The sequence below is a fragment of the Thunnus maccoyii genome, chromosome 21, assembly GCF_910596095.1.
Source record: "Thunnus maccoyii chromosome 21, fThuMac1.1, whole genome shotgun sequence".
Classification (NCBI taxonomy): Eukaryota; Metazoa; Chordata; class Actinopteri; order Scombriformes; family Scombridae; genus Thunnus; species Thunnus maccoyii.
The window spans coordinates 26,779,096-26,805,715 of NC_056553.1; the positions used below are offsets into that span (position 1 = coordinate 26,779,096).

The 26,620-nt window shown below is 39.2% G+C and overlaps 1 protein-coding gene across 5 annotated transcripts in view; it reads left to right on the plus strand.

Annotated features, from left to right (window-relative positions):
• The window catches only part of LOC121887706 (glycogen debranching enzyme-like), a 74,080-nt gene that overhangs the window by 12,488 nt on the left and 34,972 nt on the right, over window positions 1–26,620 (plus strand). Inside the window, exons 5-14 of one of the 5 annotated variants that reach the window (XM_042398607.1) lie at window positions 375–556; window positions 4,287–4,398; window positions 6,802–6,934; window positions 7,726–7,828; window positions 7,955–8,052; window positions 8,391–8,530; window positions 14,854–15,041; window positions 19,589–19,712; window positions 22,189–22,352; window positions 26,087–26,188. In XM_042398607.1, coding sequence (XP_042254541.1) covers window positions 375–556; window positions 4,287–4,398; window positions 6,802–6,934; window positions 7,726–7,828; window positions 7,955–8,052; window positions 8,391–8,530; window positions 14,854–15,041; window positions 19,589–19,712; window positions 22,189–22,352; window positions 26,087–26,188 — 1,346 coding nt within the window. Of the gene's footprint in view, window positions 1–374; window positions 557–4,286; window positions 4,399–6,801; window positions 6,935–7,370; window positions 7,572–7,725; window positions 7,829–7,954; window positions 8,053–8,390; window positions 8,531–14,853; window positions 15,042–19,588; window positions 19,713–22,188; window positions 22,353–26,086; window positions 26,189–26,620 lie in introns of those variants that run through there. The other 4 variants (XM_042398609.1, XM_042398608.1, XM_042398612.1 and 1 more) reach the window with 4 other exon arrangements.

Genomic DNA, 26,620 nt, shown 5'->3' on the forward strand with positions numbered 1-26,620 from the left:
CTGGTCTGCAGATCTGAGAGTACGAGCTGGGGTGTAAGGGGTGAGAAGGTCAATAAAGTAAGGTGGGGCAAGGTGCTCAGTGATTTTCCTTTATCCACCTTGATGGAATACCCCCCCATTGATTCCGCTTTGTGGTACAGGCCCCTAGTAATCTACCCACAACATCACAGGCAGAACTGAAAAAAACATACACAAAGTAGGGCTGACCCTTTTTAACAGATCATAATCCTGTAAACAAAAGTATCACTACACATAAACAATTTATAATGCATTTCTGATATAATGTAACAGATTAATTAAGAGATTAACAGAAACATTTGACTGAAATAAATGATTCAACACACAACACGCTCAACACACTCCTCTCCTCTCAGCCGCTGACAGTGAGTGGATTGACCTCCATCCTGAGTGTGGTTACAACCTGGTCAACTCTCCTTATCTAAAACCAGCGTGGCTCCTAGACAGAGCCCTGTGGCACCTGAGCTGTGAAGTTGCTGATGGGAAATATGCTGAGCAAGGATTACCAGCACTCATCCAACACGAGCAGCATATAAATGTGAGTCTAAATATTCTTATTTGTGTATTCTTGTTTTTGTTAACTCCTTGAATATTAAATCTGCACAGTGTACTAACAGTGTAATCTGAGAGCGTTGCTTGTAGTGTTTAACCCACAAGAAACTGACACTCAACTCTGCAGCTTTAGTGTCTTTTAGCTCATCTGCTCTACTCTGCAGTTTCACACAGACTGTGAGGTGAGTCTCACAGCTCTCATCATCTCCCATATGTTACTGTGCAGCTAAGATTCAAAGTAAATAAGTGGCTAGTGATGAAACTTTTTATTTAAAGTGCAGAATCACCATGCAGCATTGTCCCAAACAGTGTTGTAGTCGAGTCACTAAGTCTCGAGTCTGAGTCAAGTCTCGAGTCCCCAGTGTTTGAGTTCGAGTCCGAGTCATCAAGGTTGAGTCTGAGTCAAGTTCCAAGATGGGCTCTAGTGCTCCACTCTGGCATGGTCAAAGAGCTGACATACAAATAACAAAGGTCTACATAAAACAAAAACGACACAGCTGTGATTTCGTATTAATATTAATGATGCACCGATTGTGATTTTCTTGGCCAATTCTGGTTTCCAATTTTTTAAGTCTGACCCACTGATTCTGATTTTTGGTGATTCTGATTTTCTTTGTAAGAATTAAATATGATTTTATTTTGGATTTTTGGACTTAAAGGTATTACAAATTGTGAACTTTGTGTCTTCTTCACTCAAACTAAAGAACTTCTATACCAACAATGTGTGTGTGTGGTTGTAGTGTCTTTGTGCTGTGTGTGTGACTGCATGTTGTGTGTGTGTGGCTGTTACTGTGGCTTTCTGTGTGTTGTGTGTGCAACGTGCATTTTGTGTGTGTGTGTGTGTGGCTTTCTGTGCACTGTATACACAACGTGCATGTTGTGTGTGTGTGGCCAAACTGTCTGTGCCGCATCTGCTGCTGTGTGCATGACGTGAACCATATTGTGGCTATGTGCAGAAAATTTGAAAAAATCAGATATAAATGACCTTTTTATCAATCAAGTTCGAGTCCTCGTGTTCAACTTCCAAGTCCGAATGCAGTCAATGTTCGAGTCCAAGTCCGAGTCCGAGTCATCAGTGCTCATGTCCGAGTTGAGTCACGAGTCCTGAAAATCAGGACTCGAGTCCGAGCCCTGGACTTGAGTGCTACAACACTGGTCCCAATACACTTTAATTTTAAATGTATCAGGTGAAGACTATGGACTGTAAACAATATGGATGTAACCACCGTGACGTCACCCACTAATTTCTGAAGAGCGGTTTTGAAGCTCAAAGTGGGTGGTTCCAGCGTTGCCATCTTGGCAGTGCCTGATTCCACCATGGATGTATTATAAGAGCTGGATACCAGACTAAAAATGGCGCCCATTCAGTCCTATAGGAATTGCTCGCCTGGCGCATACACCAAAAAAAGTATCTAGCTTCCGGGTTTGCTTCTGTGTTGTGTGGCCCACTGAATATGTGCAGTAGTGTTTCCCCCGCTGGCCCTGCCCGCGAGCTCCCGCACGGCCCATCGACTTTACATTGTGATGACATCACAGATTTTTAAATAGCTTTTCTCGGCTCAAGGAAAGTTTTACAAACATGAAACCTCCATGGATCAAAAGTTCATAATAGAAAGAGTCATAATTGACGTTGTTTGCAGTTCGAGGGGTCCTGTCAACAGTTTTACAGGCGTCTCTTTTACAATGGTGGTCTATGGGGAAAATCCTTTTTGGGCCGCAGGGGATTTTCGGTGCAATTCCGCGAGTGGCCACTGGGAAATATTGGCTGCAGGGCAGAATGGCGGCGCCCTATCCAGCTCTTATTATACATCCATGGATTCCACCTAACTCCCGGCTAATCCAAAATGGGCAAGGAGGTTGAGCTGAGGCAGGCTGAATGAAGCCTTGTTGCTGAAACCAGCCACCTAGTGGTTAGCGACTTGTCACTCAAAGCAGCCACGTCCTTAATTATGCATAACTTTATGGCATAATAAACTTTAAATGGGTGAGTTATAAAAAAAATTAACCCCCATACAGTTGTCATGAAAGGGGAAATTAGCTATCGAGACCAAAACCATTTTTTGTAACAGGCTGTAACCATATTTATTTCTGCTGTAAAGTTGGGCATTTTAACATGGGATCTATGGAGATTGACTCACTTTTGGAGCCAGCCTCAAGTGGCCATTCGAGGAACTGCAGTTTTTGGCACTTCCACATTGGCTTCATCAGGGTGTGACCTATGCCATGGCTTTCAGGGGAGCTCACTTTTTTTTTTTTTTTGTGAAATTGCAAGTAAGCTTCCTTGTTTTCTTTTTGACATATCTGTATGCTGACTACAAAACAGAGAAATGCGTAATGTGATTTAGAGAAATGCGGAGTCATCTGCAGATTGAGTGGGACTAAGAAAGTTGTTTTTTTCTGATCTTTGAGTTAAAGTGAGTGAAGTTTATAATATTACGCCCCACACTTCGATGGTGATGGCAAGAATAGCGTGCATGCTGATTTCTTTATTAAAGTAAATTAGTGATGAATCACCCTCATGCATGAATCATACATCAATAATAGCCTAATTTTGCACATGATCCATGATGATGAAGATTAAAAAAATAGAAATGTATGGCAAAAATAGCATATTTTCAATATTTTAGAGACCCCCCAAAATTTCACAGGTCATGTTTTCAGGGGAGCTCATGTCCTATTAAGGGGAGCTGAGCTCCCCATGGCTTCCCTATAGTCCGCACCCTGGGCTTCATTTTTCAGCCTCAGAGGTACCACTTGGTGAAGACCCTGATATTGAACTTCACTGGTCAGGTGGCCTGAAAAACAACTTCAGTGGGATGCATTTGCTCTATTTATGAACACATTAGCCATAATAACATGATAAGATGATAGTATGTCAGGGTTGTGTCTTTGTCAGCTTGCGTTCCCTCTCAGGCTACATGGACCCAAATCAAATCAAATTCTGGTGACTAACACCATGCCATGCAAAATTAAACTTTATGTGCCTATTTATCTTTATTATTTATTAGCTTGATGTACAGTATATATGATGTATATCATTATACTTTGATCTTTATAAGTATAAACATATTTCCCATCATGTTTTCCATGTAAATAATTGTCCTTACACACATTGGGAGATCACTTTCTTGACAGTTCCCACAATCAGCAGAGGGAAGCATTGAGAGTGCATTGAGTGGTAAAATAAATATATTAACTTACGAATTTACATGATCAGCAATTTTCTGCCAGCATTCCTCTCTCACCTTATTTGCAACAACAGTGCTTTTTGCTGTGATAATGTATTTATACTCTTCATAGCTCTCTGTTATAATGACCTGTTCCTCCTGACTAGGAAGTAGTCAGCAGTAGGCGGCACACAATCTGTCCATTTTGTGTGGAAGAAGAGTCAAATGACGTGCCAAACACTGCCTTTTATGGGAACATGCACAGAGCCTGAAGCAGAAAGCCTAGGTTAACAAAGAAAGTAAATAAGCACTGTTGTGATACCACTTATCTCTGACTGCGAGTTTAGGGTTTGTTGAGCCAGCTGACACACAGAAAGCCTGGGTATGTTGAACTTGCTTCGTAGTACACCCCTCAGATGTATTTAATAGTAGTTTATATTTTGAATTCATGATAAAATCACATATTTACACGAAACCCTCGGGTGTGTGTGTGTGTGTGTGTGTGTGTGTGTGTGTGTGTGTGTGTGTGTGTGTGTGTGTGTGTCTCAGGCCCTGCAAGGCATCCTGTGGCAGCAGGTCTTTTCCAAGCTCAGGCTGTGGGAGTTCCTGCAGGTCAGCGTGGATGAAGCTGTGGAGCAGTTCAGACAGCTACTGCAAGCTGGTGAGACAGCACTAATACAGACAGTCATACAACTCACAATCAGTTTTGATAATTAACTTGAGAAATGTTTCAACACACATATAGATGAGAAATAATTAAATAATATAAAAAAATATTATTACTTATAATTCACAGAATTATTTCAATAACAATATGTTACAATATTTGGTATAATATTCAGGTTAGTATTTAAACCTACATAGTTAAAACTCATGTTTATCATTCATTTCATATTCATTAATTTAGTTTCAAAAAATATTTAAAATCTCACACTGTGAGCACTTATTAGTAAAATGTAGACTACTATCATTCATAAAATATGTAAACTGTGGACCACATTGCCTCAGTAGATAATTGTCATGTCACAATTACAATATACGGAGAAATAATGATAATATTAATTATTATCTGCCATCACTACACTCTTAGAAATAAAGGTGCTGACTAGAACCATATAGGGTTCTTCAGCTTGTCCCCATAAAAGAACCTTTTTTGGTTCCCGGTAAAACCTTTTATAAAGATCAGTCAGGTGAAAGTATTTAGGAAAACACAGTACTGGACAGCAGTAGGAATTTGACCATTGCATTTGAACTAAACTCACATTTATCACAAAATTAAAATAAAAAAGCTGCTCATCCTGCAATATAGTCTAGTCTACTTACTACTATCCACACTGTTGTACAGTCTCTTCACTGACATTTGTCGGTAGGTACTGGACTCCAAAAACAAAATAGAGTGACAGTAATGCACTCAATTTTTGTAGCTCTGTGATCACAGAAGCTGCAAGGAGGAACAAAAAGTATAAGCTACAAATACTTGATTATCATAAATGTAATAATACACATAAAATCAAATATATGTTGTGTTTCAACTTCTTAGACCCCAAGCAATTCAAAACCTCAAATTAATTGGTGTACAATTGTATTTGCAATTGTTTTTCCGAGAAACTGAAAAAAATGGTGATTCTTAAAAATGGATCCATCATGAAAGTTGTTTAGAATGCCTCCTTTAGACACCCTAGTATCCCCTAAAACATGATTCCTAGATCTCTTAATATTTGTTTTCACCTCTGCTAGTTTCTCTAAAAAAAAAGGGAGCAGTCTCTATGTGGGGCGTAACAACCTGCTTCAATGTTTCTCTGAACTGAGTTTTGCTGTTGGATTGTGGTGCTGTGCTTCCGGATTAGGTGTTTTCAGAGTGATAATATTTTTGTATATTTACTGGAGCATCCATTTTGGCCACATTCAACAATAAAATTGATTTCACTTTGATGATACAATTCAATATGTTTTATATATCTTTTTCTTTTATGTTCTGGTTTTAATAGGATAATGCAGACATTGATAATTCATTATAACAACTCACCAGAAAAGGTGTAATTACCCAAACTCTCTTGTTCAAGCCACTGGCACATGTCATTTTTTGTCCAGGCTGTAAAAAAGAAAGAAATGCTAGCATTAAAATAGTCCACCTTTCACCATAAGCTAGAGTCAAGCTTGCTGAAATAAGATATTAGATTCAGCTTACCTTGATTCTCTGAAGTTTCTGATCATCTGTCACTTTAATCCAGCTTCTAGTATCAATTCATACACAGGTGTTCACACAATGTGTGAACAGTAATCACTATTGATATGTCACTTCTGTTTTGTTGAGAGGAGCAGACCATGTGTTGCAATCCACAGGGAAACCAGCTCTCAGCTTCCACATACTAACCCCAACATGCCAGCCAGCTCCCAGGCCCCACACACTAAACCCTAACCTTTCCCCTGGGAGACTGGGGTTCATCTCCTGGCTCCAACACCCTATTGTATGGCATGAAATGATGGTAAAGAAAGACTATGGCAGAACACAAGTAAAATGAATTGATTAAGGGGATTCCAGATACATCTACATTTAAAAATACTATTTGAAACATGGGTAAATATTTGAGGATGAGGATCTTCTAATACCCGTGCTTTCAACAATCCTTGAAGAACTCTTTCTTCCAAAAAGGGTTCTTCAAGGGTTCTTTGTAAGACTAAGGTTTCCAGTAAGAACCCTTTCGATCCAAAGAACCCTTGAAGAACCCTTTCCTCAAAAAAGGGTTTTTCAGAGGCAAATGGTTCAGGGTGGAACCTCAGCCCTTCAAGAAGAACCCTTTTGGAACCCTTACTTCTAAGGATGTACAATCAAAAATGGTGTAGTTTTGTGTTTAGATGGACAAAAAGGCAAGACACAAAAAACAAAAATGGGGAGGGAGAATGGGTGAACACCTGTATAATACATTGCAATTCATTGTTATCAACATACTACCCAACATATAGACAAAATACTAGAAACACCTTACAATTCAATTGCATTCTAATGAAGAGGTTAATGTTCAGAGTGCTGCTGAGTTATGTGTATGACCCTCTGTCCATCCAGGCAGTTTGGGTGTCACATCCAGGTCGAGTACAGACTGTAGACAACAGCTGAAGATGGTTCAGGACCCTCAGCACCGACGCTTTGGAAACACAGTGGACATGGAGTCTGCCCTAGACACCTTTGCACCTCACAGGTGACTTCTCTCTATGTGCTTCATATACTTGCCTTTAATCCCCATCGGATGTGGTTGGGTATCGGGAGGTGACTCATCAAGTTCTGTGACCTTAGCATTTCCCCATACATGAACCCAACCTTAGCTGTAACCCCAGCCACTCATCTCTGTGACACCTAACCTCCAGAGGATCTTATCATCACAGAAATTTCTAGACAGCTTACCGGTGTGTCTGCTCCCATTTCCTGGAAAAATACCAGTGGGAACCTGTGATTTTTAGTTTGTGTGTGTGTGTGTGTGTGTGTGTTACCATGCTGAACACTGTTGTATGTACTGAACTTTAACTTTAGCACACACCTGTACACACACAGCTTAAGATGAACTTTTCAGCTGCAGCAATTTCTTCCAGCTTTGTTTTTATACTAAAATGGCAGCTAACAGTTCAGCTGTGTGGCAAAATATTTTCAGAATATGTTTCAGTAAAATGGAGCACAAAATGTGGAAGAACAAATGATGATGATTAATTTAATCAGCCCTGCAGGCCTCCATTCCCATATCAGAGATCACGGAAGTGTTCAGCGGGTGGAGCAGAGGATAACTCTGGATGGACAATCAGTTTCATGACAATCAGTCATGAAACTGACCTGTCCATTGACAGGTCAGAGAGATATGAGATATGGATATGTGAAGTTGCCATGAAAAAACTATATAATAAAACTTGAATTGGTCTTCAGATATGTAACAATATCATGCATATATACCTGCATCAAGTGTTGATGTCATTGTCTCTTTCTCCCTTTCTCTGGTAACAGTAGGAGCCCATCAGACATCCAGGAGTGTTGTAACTGTTTCAGGAGGAGACTGGAAGAGCTCAACTCGGAACTGTACAAGGAGATGAACTGCCATGCAGAGCAGGTGTGTGTGTGTGTGTGTGTTTGTGTGTGAATGATTTGCTCAGGATAAAAGTGATTACTATTGAACTTTCAAATTCTTTTCTGTCAGACTTTGTTTTGAAACCTCACTACTGTTTTCTCTCCTCAGGCAACTAACTGCATTGTGGGAAATGTAGTTTATGAGCGTCTTGCTGAACAGGGACCTAAGCTGGGCCCAGTCACGAGGAAGTACCCTCTCTGTCCCAGGTAGCCTGTCCAGTCCTCTGATCTGTCAAAACCACCTTGAGTAGGATTTGGAAATATATGAAGTGGGGACCCCCTTGATTAATTATCTCAATATCGTGAGATATCTATTACCAACTGGGGCTTATAATAGAAAAATTATGTGTTGACCTGATATGACTGTACAAATAAACATGACATGAAAAAGTACGCAAGGAGGATTTTATGGAAAAAAAACAACTATAGAAATGTTAGAAATATATGAGTCTGTAAATATATGTTTTGCATCTCATAATATTTGTGTGTCTCCAATCTCCAATTTATTATCTCAGAGTCTGTGACTATGACTGTGTCTTCTCCAGGTATTTTACCTTCCCATTTGAAGAGATGACCTTTGAAGAGGAAATGCACTTAATGGAGCAGAAAGACAAGGCGTGTCACTTCCTGGCCCATGATGGCTCCGTGACAGGAAATAACCCACTCAGAAACTTAGCCGAATCAGGTTAGCAAAATTATCAGGGGCAACAGTCACTGATGCATTGCTCTACTTTTTGTTGCCTCATTTAGTTATTTGTAGTATATTATTGTTATAATAATAATAATAATAATAATAATAATAATAATAATATATTATTATTATTGTTATTATTATTATTATTATTATTATTATTATTATTATTATTATTATTATGTAATAATATAATAATATATTATAATAATATAATAATAAATAATACTAATATTTATAATAATATATTATTATTATTATTATTATTATTATTATTATTATTATTATTGTTATTATTATTATTATTATGCTGTTGTTGTTGTTGTAAATAGCAGTGGTATTTGCATCATTATTATTAGTAGTAGTAATATTAGTGTTAGTTTTCCTGTTTGACTGATGAACTATGCAGTACATCAGTTTTTCTACAGTGTCAATTGCTGTATTTGCTATTTTCTGAGGACAATGCTAGCTTGGCAGGAAGGTGAGCTCAGGGCCTGTATTGATCAAACTTCTCAGAATCACTTCTAGGACTAAAAATACTCCTTCTCAGATACTACTTCAGAGTAGGACATGAAACTCATTTATGAAGCATTCTACTCCAACTTTGAGTTAGGAGGAGGACTCCTAAGTGAGAGTGTGATGTCTCTATTTAATGATACTCAGAACCACAAAGTAGAAACTATGATGACGTGTTGTAGTTCTCTTACATAGACTGTAAACAAAGCTTCTGACATGGGTTAAAAAATAAATGTAGCCTGTTAAAATTGCCTGTTTAAATTAAAATAGTAGGTAGACCTAATGTGACCCAGGTGTGTGATATCAGTCCCATTCAACTACATATACACATATAGCACAAACACATGTTGCACCACTGTATGGCATCTTCTCTTCCACTGTCCAATTCACCTTTAACTACAGAATAACAGCCTATCTATAGCCTAAATAAATAATAAGGTTTAAGACCTTATCAAAATATTGTACCTGTTGTAATGAAGCCAGGGGGGACATGATTGTGTTCATATGTTTTAGTCTGCTTTCACATGATGCACAATATCTATATTCATACAGGTAATCAAAGTTTGATTAATCACTGTTGCAAAGCTGCATGTTTCTTGTTACAACTTTTTTTATTTATTTTTTGGGGGTGCTAAAACGATCAATATGCTTATTCTCACCAAGCTTTTACAAAACAGCTCTCACAGAATATCTCTGCCTTAACGGCGTCTCCTGGAAAGTCCTAACAGGTCAGGACATCTCTGGAGCTCTTAAATTTTGGCAATGAAAGGAGTCATTTCCTAAGTAAGATAAAATGCTTTTACTCTATGTTCTGAAAGTAGGACCAAGAGCAGAGGACAAACAGCATTTTTGTCCAGTTAGAAGTGATTTCTTACTCTGAGAAGACTGATAAATACAGCCCCAGGTTAAGAACACTCCTTGTGGAGTGATGCAACGCCCATATTGGGGAGTAGGGCCTCTTGATCAAGGCACCTAATCTCCAGCTGCTACAATGGAACTGTGATTGTACTGGGCAGCTTCCAGGTGAGAACGTATGAAATTGAGTGTGAACAGAGCCTTCCTGAAAAAAGTGAATTGCTCTCAACAAAGTTCCCCTGTCTAAATAAAGATTAAATGCAATAAAATACAAAAGAAGAAACAGTCTTTGCATACCTGTAAAGACAGATGCGTATAAGAAAAAGCAATAGTTCAAAACAAAAAACTGACCCCCACAAACTGTCGACACTAATGGCAGATTTACGGTTCGGTCAAGCGACTTTCATCAGGCATTCACACAGCAAATGACAACAAGTCTGTTTAATACATACACACATGCACTCAATAGTAAATGCAATAGTAAAATCAGCCTACCCTAAGGACCAAGCAATCAACAAATAGGAAATGCACACCTGGGGAGCGGGGAAAGAGACAATAAATTGTTGAGGCCCAATGGGCTAGTTTCCCACATATTCATCAATACTGAATAAAATCAATTGTTTGGTGAAGATAACAAAAACAGGGATTAATTCATCTCGTATCGTGCATAACTTTAGTGGATCATAACATATCAGGTATGGAATTAATCTGCAGATGCTCCGGTTCAAGATGAGACCAAACTTCTATGGATGTCAGTTTTTGAGCCACAACAAAGGCCAAAATGTGGCCCGCAACAGACTAGGTAAGCCTTGTTTTTAGCCTAGCCAATTGCCGGAAATGCCCTTTGCTATGTCATAACGCATATTGAAAAATGGCGAGGACTGCTGAAAAGACAAAAGTCTAAACTTTACAATCAATTACAGCTTAAAATTAATCTTATCAATATTTGTTTGATTTAACAACACATTCTGCTCTCAACGTACTGAAATTTGGCACTGATTGATCTAACACGGCAACAAGGCATGATTGGTTGTCCCTAGCGGAAACAAGATTCCAAACTGAAGCAGTTGTTAATCACTTATGGCCCCTACCAGCCGGTTAAGAGGAGTGAAGAGTCAGCAGTCAGTGGCGTTATAAAAATGTTTTTTTCAGAAATTGTGAATCAACACAACCATGAGCGGTTCTTGTGGCATACAGTCATAAAAAAAAAAATATTATGCTGATGGGCCACGTAGTAGGTGAGATTAACTGCAGACAGATACACACACGGACACACACACACACACGGCCAAACACATGTTCCCCTCCAAGCTTACACCTGGTGGAGATAAAAAGGCTATACTCAAGGGTACAAAGCAATTAAATGTTCCGCTGAACAGTATAATAATTACTGGCATGAATATATCTTAATGGGAATATGTAGGATTCTCAGGTTAGGATTCACATAATAATCCTAACAGAGTGTCTATTTGCACCTGGGTGAGAATAGTCACACAGTCAAATTTCTCAAGTCTTTCAAAGACTTGAGATGTTTGAAAAGTCTCTATGAGACTCAAACCATTTAGGCTAAAACCAGCCTACAATTACATTATTCTGACTCACATAACCAAACATAGCTGTTGGCCTGACATGGCTTGTGCACAGCTCTCTTTTGTGTATTCCAGTATGTGTGGCACAGTGTGGAGCTTTATGGAGTTCCTGGTTTAATGGACTTTGTTTATAAATGAGACATTTAGCAGCACTTTAAAACTGTCTGTCATTTTGGAAGCTCATTACTGGCAACTAAACACATATTTCAGGATCAAATTGTAATTGTTGTGGAGGGAACATCAGGTCTGTTCATCCTACTGTGTCAGAAATTGTTGACCACTGCTTTGAGTTATATTGTCTGTTAATGTTGTGGCGGAAAGAGGTGGACGACAGAGGAATCAGATGGTCGACACACAGGTGTCAGATGGGGAATCTCTTTTATTTTACAACGGCTCACCAACAATGTAGACAGAGAAAATTCCAACATTACAGAACGTGACATGCCTTTTTATACTGGAGACAGGCTATGTGTGTGTATGTGTTTGTGTTGCGTGACAAGTCTCATCCTGTTTTGCCAGACTCTTTGGCACCCTCAAATTCACCAAAAAAATGGTGGGACATTTCTCAATCTCACTTAACTTTGGACCTTTACCAAATTTGAGGGGGCGTCTCTGCACTAAGTGTGTGTGTGTGGTATTCTGCCTCTTTCCTAATATCTCCAGATGTCTCCTGTTTTTGGTTTGGTGGACTGACATGTTTGGCATCGGTACAGGTCACCGCTACCTAGCACTCATTCCAGGTCACAGTTACCTGACCCTCATTCCCCTACATTAATTTCCATGTTTAAGTTTACACAAAGTTTAAATTTAAACTGCAAGAACTGGTTATTAAACATAAAAAAACAACTAGAATGTTAATATTATGAATTTTTGTTAAAATGTGAATTGTGTTGATGCTAACTAATTATTCAAAGTATATTTGACATCATATTTAAAAAAGAAGAGTTGGTTAAAATGTTTGATTTAATTCATATGTTGACTTTAATGAAGTTGGTTGAACTAATTTTCCTCTTTCACTTAGGCTTGACTCAGCTTACTTGTTTACACTTTAAATTAGGGGTTGCACTTGTAAATGACTTATAAATGATTTAGTCACACATTTACACATCATTTATAACTGATGAGGATGATGAAAGCAGCTGAGGATGGCATAGAGCTAACACATGGGGCCACCAGCCCCTGTTTACCTGCATGAGGAGCTATATTGGCAGGTCACAATGTGCATAGATTCACATTATCCCACTCCCATAAACTACTAATGGTTTATTCATGAATATTTCATAATTAACTAATCATTCATAGATGACTTACAAGATATTTGTTAGATGTTAACATAGCGTTAATTGGTCATTTACAAAGGTATATTATTGTTTTTTTCATTAGTTCATCATTAACTAATGTCTTATAAATGACTTACTACTGAATGTTATTATAAATTGTTACCAAATACACATACAGTACATATATACATACAGTATTTAATGTGTGCCTGGGTGCAAATAGAATTGTTGGCTACGGACACCTGGGTGCTTGTCTCTGCCATGCTATATACACCCAGGTGTAAATAGCCACATTGGCTATTCCACCCCGGGTGCAAATAGCGTTGTTGGCTACTGACACCTGGGTACTAATAGCAATCCTAAATAAGTCAAAATCCATACACACAGCAGTAACAGATATATTATACTTGCACCCCCAGGATCTATACAAGAAACAGTTATTCTCACACTGATCATAAGTAGGTCAAGACTAGAAACACCAGACTAGAAAAAACAGAGAAATAGGAAAATAGGAAACATCTCTAAATAACTATACTGACCACAGATTCCACTTAAAGCTTACTTATTTAGGAGATTGCTAGTAATGCATGTTTCAGGTATTGACCCCACTGGAATAGAAAGAGGCTATCCAAATGGACAAAGATAATGATTTAAAGCATAACTTGTAATTCCTGAGCTTCATTAGTCCTCCAGCAGTGATGGTTTAAAGTTTCATAAAGCCTCCCTTCTTCACAACCAATTAAGGTCACCACCAGGTGGCATTGCAACCTCATTAAAATGAACTGATAGAGGGTAATCTTTAATCTTTAAAGGAATAATTCCTGTGGATTGTTTTTTTGTGTTCACTTATCTGTTGTTTCAGTAGTGTTCTTACCAACTCAGGCAAATCCACAGGGACAGCCTATCAGATAGATAACATATATAAGCACACTCTTATTGTGAAATGTTTTTCCAGTCAGAGTGATAAAATATAGAAGTTTTGATGGTATTGTCACACTGTGCAGTCTAGGTGATAGCTGTTTGGTGTCCTTGAGTGGTATTTGTTGGTACAAGGTTTAAGGACAAAAAATAACCCATGAAGCTTCGACAGTGTGCAGGAATCAATTGTTTGCTTTAAATAAATTCAAATAAAACTCATTTTTACAGTAAGTGTATTCAAACAAGAGCAAGATGTTTTCAGAATGTGTGCATCCCTCTCAAACAAATTTCAAAGTGTGTTCCCAGTACCAGTGCTTAGTTTTTGGATTCGGGTTTGGGCTTCAAGGGGTGTGGGAGTGTTTCTTTGTGTTTAAGTTAATTATTAGCATGCAAACATGCTAAACTAAGATGGTGAACATGGTTACCATACCCTGCTAAATACCAGCATGTCAAAAGGCATAGCTGAGGCTAAAAACAAACATTCTGAGGAATTAACCTTCCCACTTGTTTGTTCTGTAAAAAAAGGTGCACATGTTTTAATGTTTCCTCATGATAGTTGTTCTGTAGAACTCCAGTAGCATAAAGTGCCCATTTCACTGTATCTTTATGACATGAACTTCATGATATCTATTGTGGTTGTTTATCGATTTGCTGTTTTGCAGCATTATATTTCTGAAAGGTCATGCAAAAATGAAAAGATAAAGAAATCAAATCATAAATTGGCATGAGGTGCACATGGCCCAATACAGGAAGGCTCTGCAGTGGGTGATTAAAACCACCCAGAGCATCATCAGTACCTGAGCATCAGTGATATCAGTGAGGTGAAGTGCCTGCACAGAGCCCAAAGGATACTAAAAGACAATACCCATACAGAAGTATCCGCTGTCGTACCACCAGATACAGAGCAGCTTCTTTCCTCAGGCTGTGAGATTCCTCAATTCATCCTCCACACTCCAATATAAAAAAATAATTTTATTTTTATGACTTATAATTTATTAATCCATTTATACAATTTCTGATTTTGTAAGTAGCATAAAGGAACTAAAAACCTTGTGTTGTAAAATGATCATAATAAATGAATCTTTAATCTTAAAAGAAAGATATTAACACTAATGATCTTTTTCAAATTTGATGTTCCTTCCTCTGATGTTGTCTGCAGGCTCAGAGGTCTACCTGCGGAGAGAACTCGTCTGTGAGAGTGACACTATCAAGCTCCGTTATGGAGAGAGACCAGAGGACTGTCCTTACCTGTGGGCTCATATGAATAAATACACTGAGATTACAGCCAAGCTCTTCTGTGGTGTACGCCTAGTCAACTGCCACTCTACCCCTGTGCATGTGGCTGAGGTATTCTCTAACCACTCATCTTTCTTCATTTTACATGATCATCTTACTCAGTGTATACACTCTTAAAGGGCAGGTTCACAATTTCACAATTCAGTCTGTTGTAAAACAACAGTCAGGGGCCCAAATGAACATTGAAACATGTTTTTCTTGCTGTTATCATTCCTCCTGTTCATACTGACCATTAGCCAAAGTCCCTCTTTTTGTTACTATACTTCCACCACAGCTCAACAGGGAAACACTGTCCGAGGAAACACAAAGAGGGAATTTGATGCTAAAAAGACTGCAAATGTAGCAAATATCCACTTGATGTGACTAACTCAGACTGCTGAAGCCTCATATAAGCTTCATAACTTTTAAATGCATTTTTGCACTTAATGATTGTGTGGACACACTGTGAATTTTGGCCTCCATCATTTACACTGAAAACATAATACTTTCCATTAAGAAGTGACAGGTCCCAATCAGATCGTGCCACATCACTGGAGGTTCCGCCATCCTGCTGAACTATAGTAACCCCAATGTCACCTAATCAGATTGCACCATGTCATTGAAAGTCCCGCCCCATCCTCAACCAATGAGAGAGGAGAGGGTGGTTAAAACAAAACTATCTGTAGAAAACCTGATCCAATGATGTAGAGAGCATGGAAAATGAGTGATTCCAGGGTACACCTATGACAAGCTTTCAAAAATTATCATCAATAGCAGCGCCCAAGAAACATATCTTGTATTTGTGCTGGATCCAGATGCTGCCAGCTGACTCACTTCAACAGGAGTGGACTTTAGAAGCGGGAGACGTCTGGGGGTATGTGTTCAACTATAGTGCAAATGACCTATGTTTTTATCAGTTGGAGAAAGGGAAACTTTCGGACCCCACTCTGTAAAAGCAACACTCACCTCACCGGACTAGGTCATGTTAATTCTGGTGGCTTTAAACGATCTCAGAGTAACCACCGTACATGTGGTAGAGAAGAACGAAGAAGCAACAAAAGAAAAACAGCAGCAAACAACCGTTCAGCTGAAAGAGAGCAGCCATACCCCTGTGGGAGAGGAAAAGTGCTGCCTCCAGTGGATGGTACTACTGCTCAAGCCATCTGGTGTCCATGTGAAAGGAACCCTCAAACAAATTTGTAGTATTTCAATTCTGAATGTGGGGTATTTCATACATCATTACATATACCTGTCACAGCTGATAAAAGAGCGGCAAGGTTTAAAGCTCTCTTCCTCAACAGTCAGACATCAAGGGACGTGGTTCTGGTGAAAAAAATCTTTACCAGAAGATTTGGCAAATTTTTCATCGACGCAAGTCACATACTCAGCTCTGCTGCTCATCCCACAAATGCATGTTACTCACAAGTGTGGCACCATTTAACAGAGAAATAAACAGGCTTTCCGACGATATAAGATTTATTGCCAAGAAGCATTGTTACAACAAAGAAATAATCTACGAAACACAAATTTCCTTACTTTTTGTACTATGTTTATTTAGATTCCTACTACCTGCTTTTGACTCAGTGATACAGATAACAGTAGTTATATGTACATACATTCATAATCAGTGTCTTCCAGTCAGTGGTATATTATACTGCATGTTTTGAGACATTTCATTCACTTTCATAGCCGGCAAGCAGACCCTCTTCTACAGCAAGTAGTTCCTTCCTGACCCAGCTCCATGGGGCACTCCCTTGATGGCTCTATTGTCAGGAAAGACTGGCCAGATCCACCACCAAATGTCTTATTGCTAACACAACTGCTACTGTTTACTAAACTTTGTTGTAGCCCAGGAACGCCTGGCTAGGCCAACACTAGCATGTCTGTTGTATCATTAAAACTGTACTCACTTGCCTGGGCCAAGGCTCCAGCCTCCTCTCAGCAACTGTAGAATTTGGCCCGTAGACACCAATGTTGGCTTAGCTCCATGACTAGTGTCAAGTGGGTATTCAATTCCTCCCCTCGACTGGTGTCTTCATGGCCTTGCAAACACCCTCCTCCCACCTGCAGCTCCTACTTCCTGGTAGCTGCATGGTTCCTCGGTGTCCTGTCCCCGACTGAGGGTTGGCTATTCCAGCTGTCAGTCCTATTGCTCAATCAGGTTAATTATCCAATCTATTGCACTTTTCGTCCAGTAGGCAGTACACTATGGCAGAAAACAAAAACAACACAACAAAACTATACAATCCAAAGACACTTCAAAAGAATCCCAAAACCAATTAAACCAATTACAGTTAAAGCCAAACCATCTAAAATAATTCAAGCACAGCAACTAAAGAATCATGAATATTCTGCTGGGTGTGTGTGTGTGTGTGTGTAGTATGTGTATGCTTTATCCCTAAAAATGGTTTGCATTTGTAAGCTTTATTATAAATTAGAATGTCTTTAAAACGTTAAAATAATTTAAACATGAAGAGGAACTGTCTCTGGACCTTCCCACAGATCACCTCCATGGCTATCCTGCTTTCTGTTAATTCTGGTTAACCTTTCACCTTTCACTACCTTTGTCTATTGTTTTGTCTATTGTGTATTGTTTTTTTCCCCAATGCTATAATTGGACCTTTTCCCCAACTAATTCTACTAACATTTCAGTAGATTAAGTCTATTGATTTAGGTTTTCCCACATTTACTCTGCATTCATTGTCAAAGATTCAATGGACTACTTTGCATTACATCATGAATGTTCACTGTTGGACATCCTTCTCCCCCAAACATCATTTAAATGGTTCAAGTTAACACCTCCAGACTGTCTGATTGGTTAGGTAAAATGAATGGTAAATGGACTGCACTTCTATAGCGCCTTTCTTGTCTTCTGACCACTCAAAGCGCTTTTACACTACAAGCTACATTCACCCTTTCACTCACACACACTCACAAACTGATGGCGGCTACCACACAGGGTGCTGACGCAGCCATCGGGAGCAATATGGGGTTCAGTATCTTGCCCAAGGGCACTTCCATATATTGACTGGAGGAGCTGGGAATTGAAATGCCGATCCTCCAATTAGTAGACGACTTGCTCTACCTCCTGAGCCACAGCCACCCGAGGTTAACGCCAGCAACGTCATCTTATTGGTCAGGAGTGGGGGCACGACTTCTGATGTGGTGCGATCTGATTGGGAACTGTCACTTTTGATGGAAAGTATTGTATATCTCTCTCTCTCATATTTGAAGGGGATCTTTTAATAGCCAATATGAACAGGAGGAGTGATTACAGGGAGGGAAACCTCTTTCAGTGTTCATATGACCTGACCGTTGTTTTCAGACTGGGAAATTGTGAACCTGTCCTTTAAAGGTTCTACATGGAGCATGTCTTGTTTTATTAAATTATATTAATTATAATACGCTTCTTTTATCCTTGAGCTAAGAATGACTGCTAATCCTGCCACATCATGAGCAGCCAGTTCAGTTCAGTGTGAGCATAGGAGATGTATGCTTTGGCTGTGCAGCCAGGTTGGTTGAAATGTTTAGTGTTAGTTAACAGCAGCACAAGATTAATAAAAATGATGAGTGCCTGATCCACTTTAGAGGATAATTTACTACTGATGCTAAACAGTCAATAAGTCCATATTCTCCAGCTGAGGTATACACAAAAACATACAAAGGGTTTAGTTTCATGGCAGTAAAATGGCAGAGACTGATGATCATGTTGTGGCGGTGTGTGCTCATATGGTCCTGACGGGTGTTGATGTGGAGATCCTGATATGAATGTGTTATGAATATTTTACCTAGTCTTCTTAGTTGTCTGGGAGCCTCTGGACAGGACACACATACACATACACAGTCTCTATAATATTATAATGAATTAAAACTACATGAAGAAAAGTGAAGTGAAATATAAAAGAATATATCTCATAACTCTAACTCAATAAAATATTATATAGTGTCGCTAGATATTACATAAAAAATGTAAGGTTCTGTATGTCCCCTACCAGATATTTCAAAAAATCTCATCTCAATGTCCATTTGATAGCTGTTTTAGCGAAAATTTCATGGGGCTCGAAAGGGTAAACTAAGTGAACTAGTGCCACAGAGTTTAGTTAATGATTCAGCACATGTTGATAGTACATTCTGCTTACATTTTAATGCTTGTCTGCTGAATCACCTTGTGCCTTTAAAATGCTCCACACAGGTATTGCCTGATCACTTTTTTTTAAATTGTAGAGGCCAAAACCTTGATGCACTTCATCTAGAACCTCTAAAATGTGGAAGGAGAGAATCAAATATTATACAAATTGTCGCTGAAAGTGATTCATCATGGCTAACCACAGTGGCACAGTGTGTCTGGAATTTAGCACCTTGGAGATGCAGATGTACAGTTTTGGAGCACAGTTGAAAAATGTTTATCTGGGCCTAAAGAGAGACAACATGGGCCCTTCTTATCATCAATTAATGAGCTGAAGCAGCAAAGATTACTGCAGCAAATGAAAATAGTGTTAAGTCCTATGTAATCATGGGCTTGTATCATGGGTTTGGGTTAAACACTTTATTGACACGTTTAGCTCTGGTGGACTTAATCCAGGTTAACTGTTGTGTATTTTATGTGTTGGTCCCTGTAGGCGATGCTGGCAGCAGCCAGAGCCATCAGGCCTGACCTCTATGTGATAGCTGATCTCTGTACCGGCAGTCAGCTTACTGACAATGTCTTTGTAAACCGTCTGGGAATCACCAGTTTGGTGCGAGGTACTGAGACCGACCTGCTGGCTCGCTCCACTCCGCTCAATGCTCTGCTTGAAAATGCACAATGTAGACAAAACACTGCAAAGTCTACTGGTATGTGAAGAACTGATCGATCTCTAAGGACTGGGAATGACACTAAATCGCATCTTCTTTTTCTCCTCTTCTTTTTTGTGCTCCCTTCTGCTTTTTAACATAATTGCATCTAACATGAACATGCATGTTTCATATTGTCGCACTTTTTTTTTTTTGTCATTTCAAATATGTGTTTTTAATACAAATCTGTTTCAACTATATAATTATATGTCCATGATTGTGCTATTATGTCCACTTGATTCCCTAATCCCATCAACCTGATCCATGTTACATCATCATGCTGCATGTTTAATACTTTATCTCCCTCTATGTTTGCACATCTGTCCTGTCCATCTACACATCTTCATCATCCTCCCATCCTTCCTCTCCCTCGTGTTGTTTCTTTTCCTTCTTCAGTTCGTCTGTTTCTGGTCACATGTCCACTTTTGCATGGTGTTGGGGTGATCCTGTTGGTTATGTTTGGTGTGGTGTGGTTTGGCCTGGCTCGGCTCTGCAGTACATGCTTGACCAGGCTCGTTCTCTGAGGTCAGACCTATATGTGTTGGCTAAGCTATTCATTAGCAGTGAGGAGCTGCAAAATGTCTGTGTGACTAGGCTGGGCATTACCTCACTCAGCAGAGGTAAGCAATCACACCAGCATTGTGTGTGTAGTTTGGAAGAGGGGATGCACCGATCTGACTTTTTCAGTCCCAATACTGATACCGATACTTGGGGTTTGGGTATCGGCCAATACTGAGCATCGATCTGATTCCAGTGTTTAATTAATAAGCTGTATGCCTCACTGTGTGGAAGAGACTGGGATCATTCTTTTATGTGTAAGGCAACATCAGACTTGACTTAAACATTGATTTCCTAACTTTGTAAAACAAAATATAACAAATAAATACATAAATATAAACTTACTGCATTGTTATTTATTAAAATTATGGTATCTGATACCAGATCAGCCCATTGTCACTGATACCCGATCCAGCTATTTGAGTCAGTATTAGACCGATATCCAATATCAGTATCGGTAGCGGTGCATCTCTACAATTGGAACACTGCATTTTGACATGACGTATACGCCCCTCTGACTGTTATTGTTATTCTCTGACTGTTATGCACACTATGTGAATAATAATGAAACACTGAAAACTGCTGTGTCCAAATAACGAGAACAACTTTTACAAATCGCTAATTTCAGTCCTACAGCCAGTCACAAAAGTTTACTATGCATCAAAGTTAACAGTTGAATTATCTCCTTTTCTTTCCTCATATCTAAATGTATAACAACTAGATAGAGCAACTAAATGTGCAACAAATGTGGGAACTTAATGAACAGGAATCAAAAACTACTGGACCTCACAAAGCCTGAATGATAGAAAAGAATAATTTATGTGGAAATCCATCTCTCTCTCTCTCTCTCTCTCATTCTCAGTCAAGTTGCCTTCCTGGTAATTATAAGAGCGTCACAATAAAAAAGGTGGGAGTTAGTTAGTGGTAAAATTATATCATTATGTCATATGTTACTTACACTGAATTAAATCACAGATTGATAATTGATGTCAGAAAAATCAAATACTATAATGCACTGACTATTAGCCAATCAGAGCAGAGTACAAATCTGTGAGAGTCCTATTTGATTGCTGGCATATATACACTTAAATTGACAAATGTTCGCCTACACAGCCTCCTTGATGTAGTATGTACCCATTGACACAGGTGTATGAGAGGTTAATCCAATGTATAAAGTAATGGGATATTAGTTACATATAGAAGGATAGTTTAATAGGATGAGTAGAAAGGTAGGATTGCTGAAAACTGCATGATGACTTCTTTGTTTGGACTTCTCAGTCACACAATCTTTTCAGTGGCACCATTAAGTGACCACTGTTTTCCTTGAAGTAGCGGTCTTTCAAATTCAGGTTCAAGTTTCAGGTAACACAGCTGTTAACTGACAGTAATGGAATAAGGTTATTCAGCTGGAAACAGTTCTAGTTGGGTGGAATGAGGTAAGTCAAGCCTCCACAGAAGTGTTGTGGAATTAATGGCGACAGTCAGATCAGCAGGTCACAGCCTGGGATCCATTTGCCATACCTTTCCATTACAATAAATAAAATAAAAATTGACTCTAAAAACATTTGAAAAAAAACTTTATTGTTTAAAAATTGAATTAGTTTCAATATACATTTAAAGCCAGTGAGGACTTCCTTTATGGAGATGATTACCCACTAGCAACCACATCCACACTGGAATTAAATAGGGTCATTCATTTAACAGCATTTTAATGAGTTGGAATCTTGCAGCCATACTTTGTGATTTTAACTTGCATGTCTTCAAATCAATGTTGTCATCATTATTGACCTGACTGATGTGATGTGCAGCAGCTCTTCTCCTCTGTCAGATGCTAGGAGTGCTACAGGCAGTCAGGAGGAGGGAGGATGGCTGTCTTGGTTTGGCAAGGAGCCTGTAGGTGCCTTCTTCCAGCCCAGCCTTCGGCCTCTGATACCAGCTGTCACTCACACCATGTTCATGGACGGGACCCTCAACGATCACAGTCCTATCCAGGTACGCTTGAATCTAGAGTGCCCACTTCTGCTGCTGCTACCACTAAATCTACTGCTAATGATACTATTATTATTGCTAGCATGTCTCTATGTCTCCTTCTAGTGCTATGAGTAGCTTTTTAGATTATGTAACTCTCTGCCTCCTGAACCTTGTGATTATCTATTACAACCCTTCCAGAAACTCTAGAACATTTTTAGGAACTCAAGAAACCACTGTATTTTCTGTTAACTTTTCATGGTACATGTAAAGTCACAGCATGACTTTGCAATTGCTTGGCCTTTATTGTTGCAGTACATCAAGATGTGAATGACTGCTTCAAAGTGGATAGTGTTGAAACACTGGTGCTGTGCCAGGTGTGAGCAACCACAATCAGGTTTTGTGATGCGTATGTGTAGCTTTTCACCCAACAGAAGTGCCAGTGAAAGGTTTTCTTTACCTTGATGACGTGTTGTAAAAATTACAGCCTGACATCAAGATGGCACTAGTGTGTATGGCAAGCAGTCTGTCAAGTCTGCTCGGCTTATTGCTTGCTGCTGCTTTGTTTTTCTGTGTATGTTGTTGAGATGTTTCTGCTTTACTTGTTTGATCGCCAAGCACTTCTTAACATCCAAGCTTCTCAAGAGATGTTGTCAAAGCATGATTTGGACAACCAGACTACAAGCCTTCCTCTCTTCTTATCAGATATACATTTTAGAAGACTGGGAATGGCACAAGGTAGAGGAGGGACCGTTGGTCCCTGGCACCGAAAGTGCAAGGAACCTATTGAGTCATAGTTATAGCACCACCTACTGACAACAGGAAGTCATCCTCATGTGACAAACATCATCCGATTTACATTAAATTTACATGCTGTGGTCTACACATGATATACAGCAACATGACATATAATTAGTGGGTGTTCTCTGGTGCAACATTGTGGACACAGGAAGTAATATTTTTCTCCTATATGCAATGTCCAATATTCATGAAAATGTGTATCAATGTCAGTTGCCCCCTGGAAAATGTATTGCTGTATTAATAATTCACTATATAGTATTGCCTATGTGACAGGTACTGTCTGTTGTGGATATTTTGAGCGATGGTCAGCACCTCAGTGGAGAAAAGCGGACAGGAGCCTTTGATGTTTTAAAGCTGAAAATGTTTATTGAAGCACTTGATCAAGGAGAACTGAAATAGCGAACATCGAAGTCATCTACAACTCGGATGCTGTCTCTTTCCATTCTGCCCTCTGAAATTCTGACCCTTAGTCTTTAACCTAAGCAGGTCACCCTACAATATGAAAAATTAGTCTAATTGGTTCACTAGTTTCTAAACACGGAACTGCATTTTACCTGTGTTGGTTCAGGTCATGTTGCATGGAACTTCAGGTCACTGTCGGCACATTCTGGTTTGAATGTCTGATTGTGTCAATAGAATCTACTCTTTCATCTATCCGCGTTGTCTAGGAAAGCCTCCTCCGACCTTGGTAACCATAGCAATGCTGATTTACCCTTTATCAGAGAGGTTTCTGCTTTCCCCAAAACAGACACAGAGGGTTCTGAAGTCTCAAGGAGAGGAGAGAATGTCTCCTTCCTGCTTAAGAATTAGTGTGACCTCAAGGCCCAGGCTTGACCCAATGTAACCCAACTTGTAACCCCTAAAGATGGAAAATTCCACTCTGATACAAAAATCAGCAACACAGTCACCATCAACAGTGTGTCATGCAACTGCAAGCAGATCTCCAGCTTGGAAGTATTTTTCTTTTTTGATTTTTACAAAAAAATATATAAAAAACACATCTTCACATTACAGTGCTATTATAGTCTTTTTTCCCCTACACATTCTGATGTAAAACAAACATGTGGTTGTACAGTGGTAATGTATGATTACCTATAGAGCACCTAAACGAGAGAGTAAGAACAATTTTCTTTTACATCCACAATAAAAATTCTAAAACACTCTAAATAAACATTGTATCCATAGACAATAAATGAAACATCATTTTGTGTCCTATATAATGCAACTTGTCATTGGTGTTGTACAAAAACCTCACATCAACATTGTGGGAACACAGAAAAATAAGTTTACTTTTATACTGTTGACCACATACTTCTAAAATCAACAAATCAACAATGGGCTATAAATGGGATATGGAATACTATTAGCCCATGAAAAACTACAAAAGCCTTCATTTCACACAAAACATGATAAATCACAAAGCTGGACTTACAAGGTTTTCATGTAACAACTATATATGAAACCCACATTTAACAAAAGCCTACCTGGTAAAAAAAAAAAAATCACCAACACACAGTCACCAGTGTGTCATGTAACTACAAGTATTTAGATCTGTGTAACAAAAAGTGAAAAATTACTATCTAAAATAATTACGAGAAAACATTACAGCCGGGAGCAGGCCAGCAAGTGCATGGCTAGCTAACTAGCATTAGCTCAACATGCTAATAAAAGGGCCACTCATAGATAAAGTTACTATTCCTGCACATAAATGTCTATAACATTCTGACTACATGCTACTAGTGCTTACAGTCAAAATGCGTGCTACTGACTGTTGCAAAAACAAATTTTAAAGCATTAAACATAGAAACATTGGTTGCAGCATTGTTCACGTATACCAACCTCCAGCTTGGAAGTATTTTTCTTTGATGAGGCATGTACGGTGCAAGGAGAGGAACCCTATCTATGCAGTTGCACTATTAATCCACCGGGTGGCTCTAAAATTATGTATATGTAAGTCAAGCATATCTATTTTGTAGAAATTCATAATAGAGGTCATTTCTAACTCTGTTACACTCACAGGCAACAGGAAGTGAAGCCTAATTGACACATAGTTTATCAAATGTATAGACAAATTCCAATATGTCATCTCCAGCGCCACACACAGTGTCTGATAATCCTGAAAATTCAGAGATGTGTCAACCAACATCCAGTGGCGATACCATGCGCGCAAGGTGCGAGGGTCCATTCATCGCTGCTTGCAGCTTTAATTATGTTTACTGTTTTATTTTATTCTTATTTGTTACTTACTTTTATATTCATTTATTTTGACATTTTAAGCCTGTTCAGCACTTTGGTCAACTCTGGTTGTTTTAAATGTGCTATACAAATAAATTTTGACTTGACTAGATTTGACTTGATGTCTGCAGCTTTTCACACAACCTGCTCATTATGATAGCAATTGACATTAACCAATTGACAAATACAATGCATTTTCCTGTGAATTGCCAGTGGAAAGGTGTATTGTGAAACAACAGCAAAAGGAAGTGATCACTCTGAATTAGCATTTACAGCACATACAAGACCAATAAATTATGAGAAAGCATTCAATTCTGAACAGTGAAAATGAATAAATAACCTTTCCTCAATCTATTTTCAAACACAAGCTGGGGTCTGGGTTGCAGTGGCAGTAGGCTAAGCAAGGCAGCCCATGCATCCTTCTCCCCAGCCATGTCCTCCAGCTCCTGCTGGGAGAACCTGAGGGATTCCCAGAATGGTGATATCTGGCCTAGGAACACCTTAATAACAAGAAAATAATTGTAATACTGTAAGCTCTGTATCAGTATAGGCTGTTGTAGAGCTGGGTGATAATTGAATATTAGCTTAGCATTATTTGCTCAGTGGTTTACCTTGTTGCCTCACAACAACACGTAATAAGGCTTGTGTTTAAATCCATTAGCTGTGGCATTATTAAATTGTTGATTTTAACCATTAAGCTCAGTCTTGTTGTTTTGTTTCAGAAGCGTTCAGTGTATGACTTCCTGCCCAGCTCTGCTCTGGTTTCTATGGCCTGCTGTGCTACAGGCAGCACCAGAGGATATGACGAGCTGCTTCCTAATCAGGTAAGAACAAATACACATAAAGTACCACAGTGTGGCCCTCTCTGCTGACGGTATATCAGATTGAAGCTCAGATGTTATTCACAGATTAAGTAAACAAACAAAGTGCAAAACAATAGAAAAAATTCCTTGTATAGTATCTGCCACCTGTCCAACTGAGGTGTTACGCCTGGGACACACTGGATGCGTGAACCTCAGCAGTGCGTGTGCGTCGCTGAACTGCTGCGTCTCGCACGCTTGCAGCATCCACACAGGAGGCGTGTCTCCTGTGGCGCTTCTGTCACTAGCAGCCCTATCTTTCTATCGTGTTCCCTGTCTATTTCTGCTGAGAACCGCACGCATCATGCAGAGAAAATAGGTGAGACCTTGAATCTCTAGATGACGCAACGCAGCAGCCTCGCATGAGTCACGCGTCTCATGCGGGCTGTGTGGTTG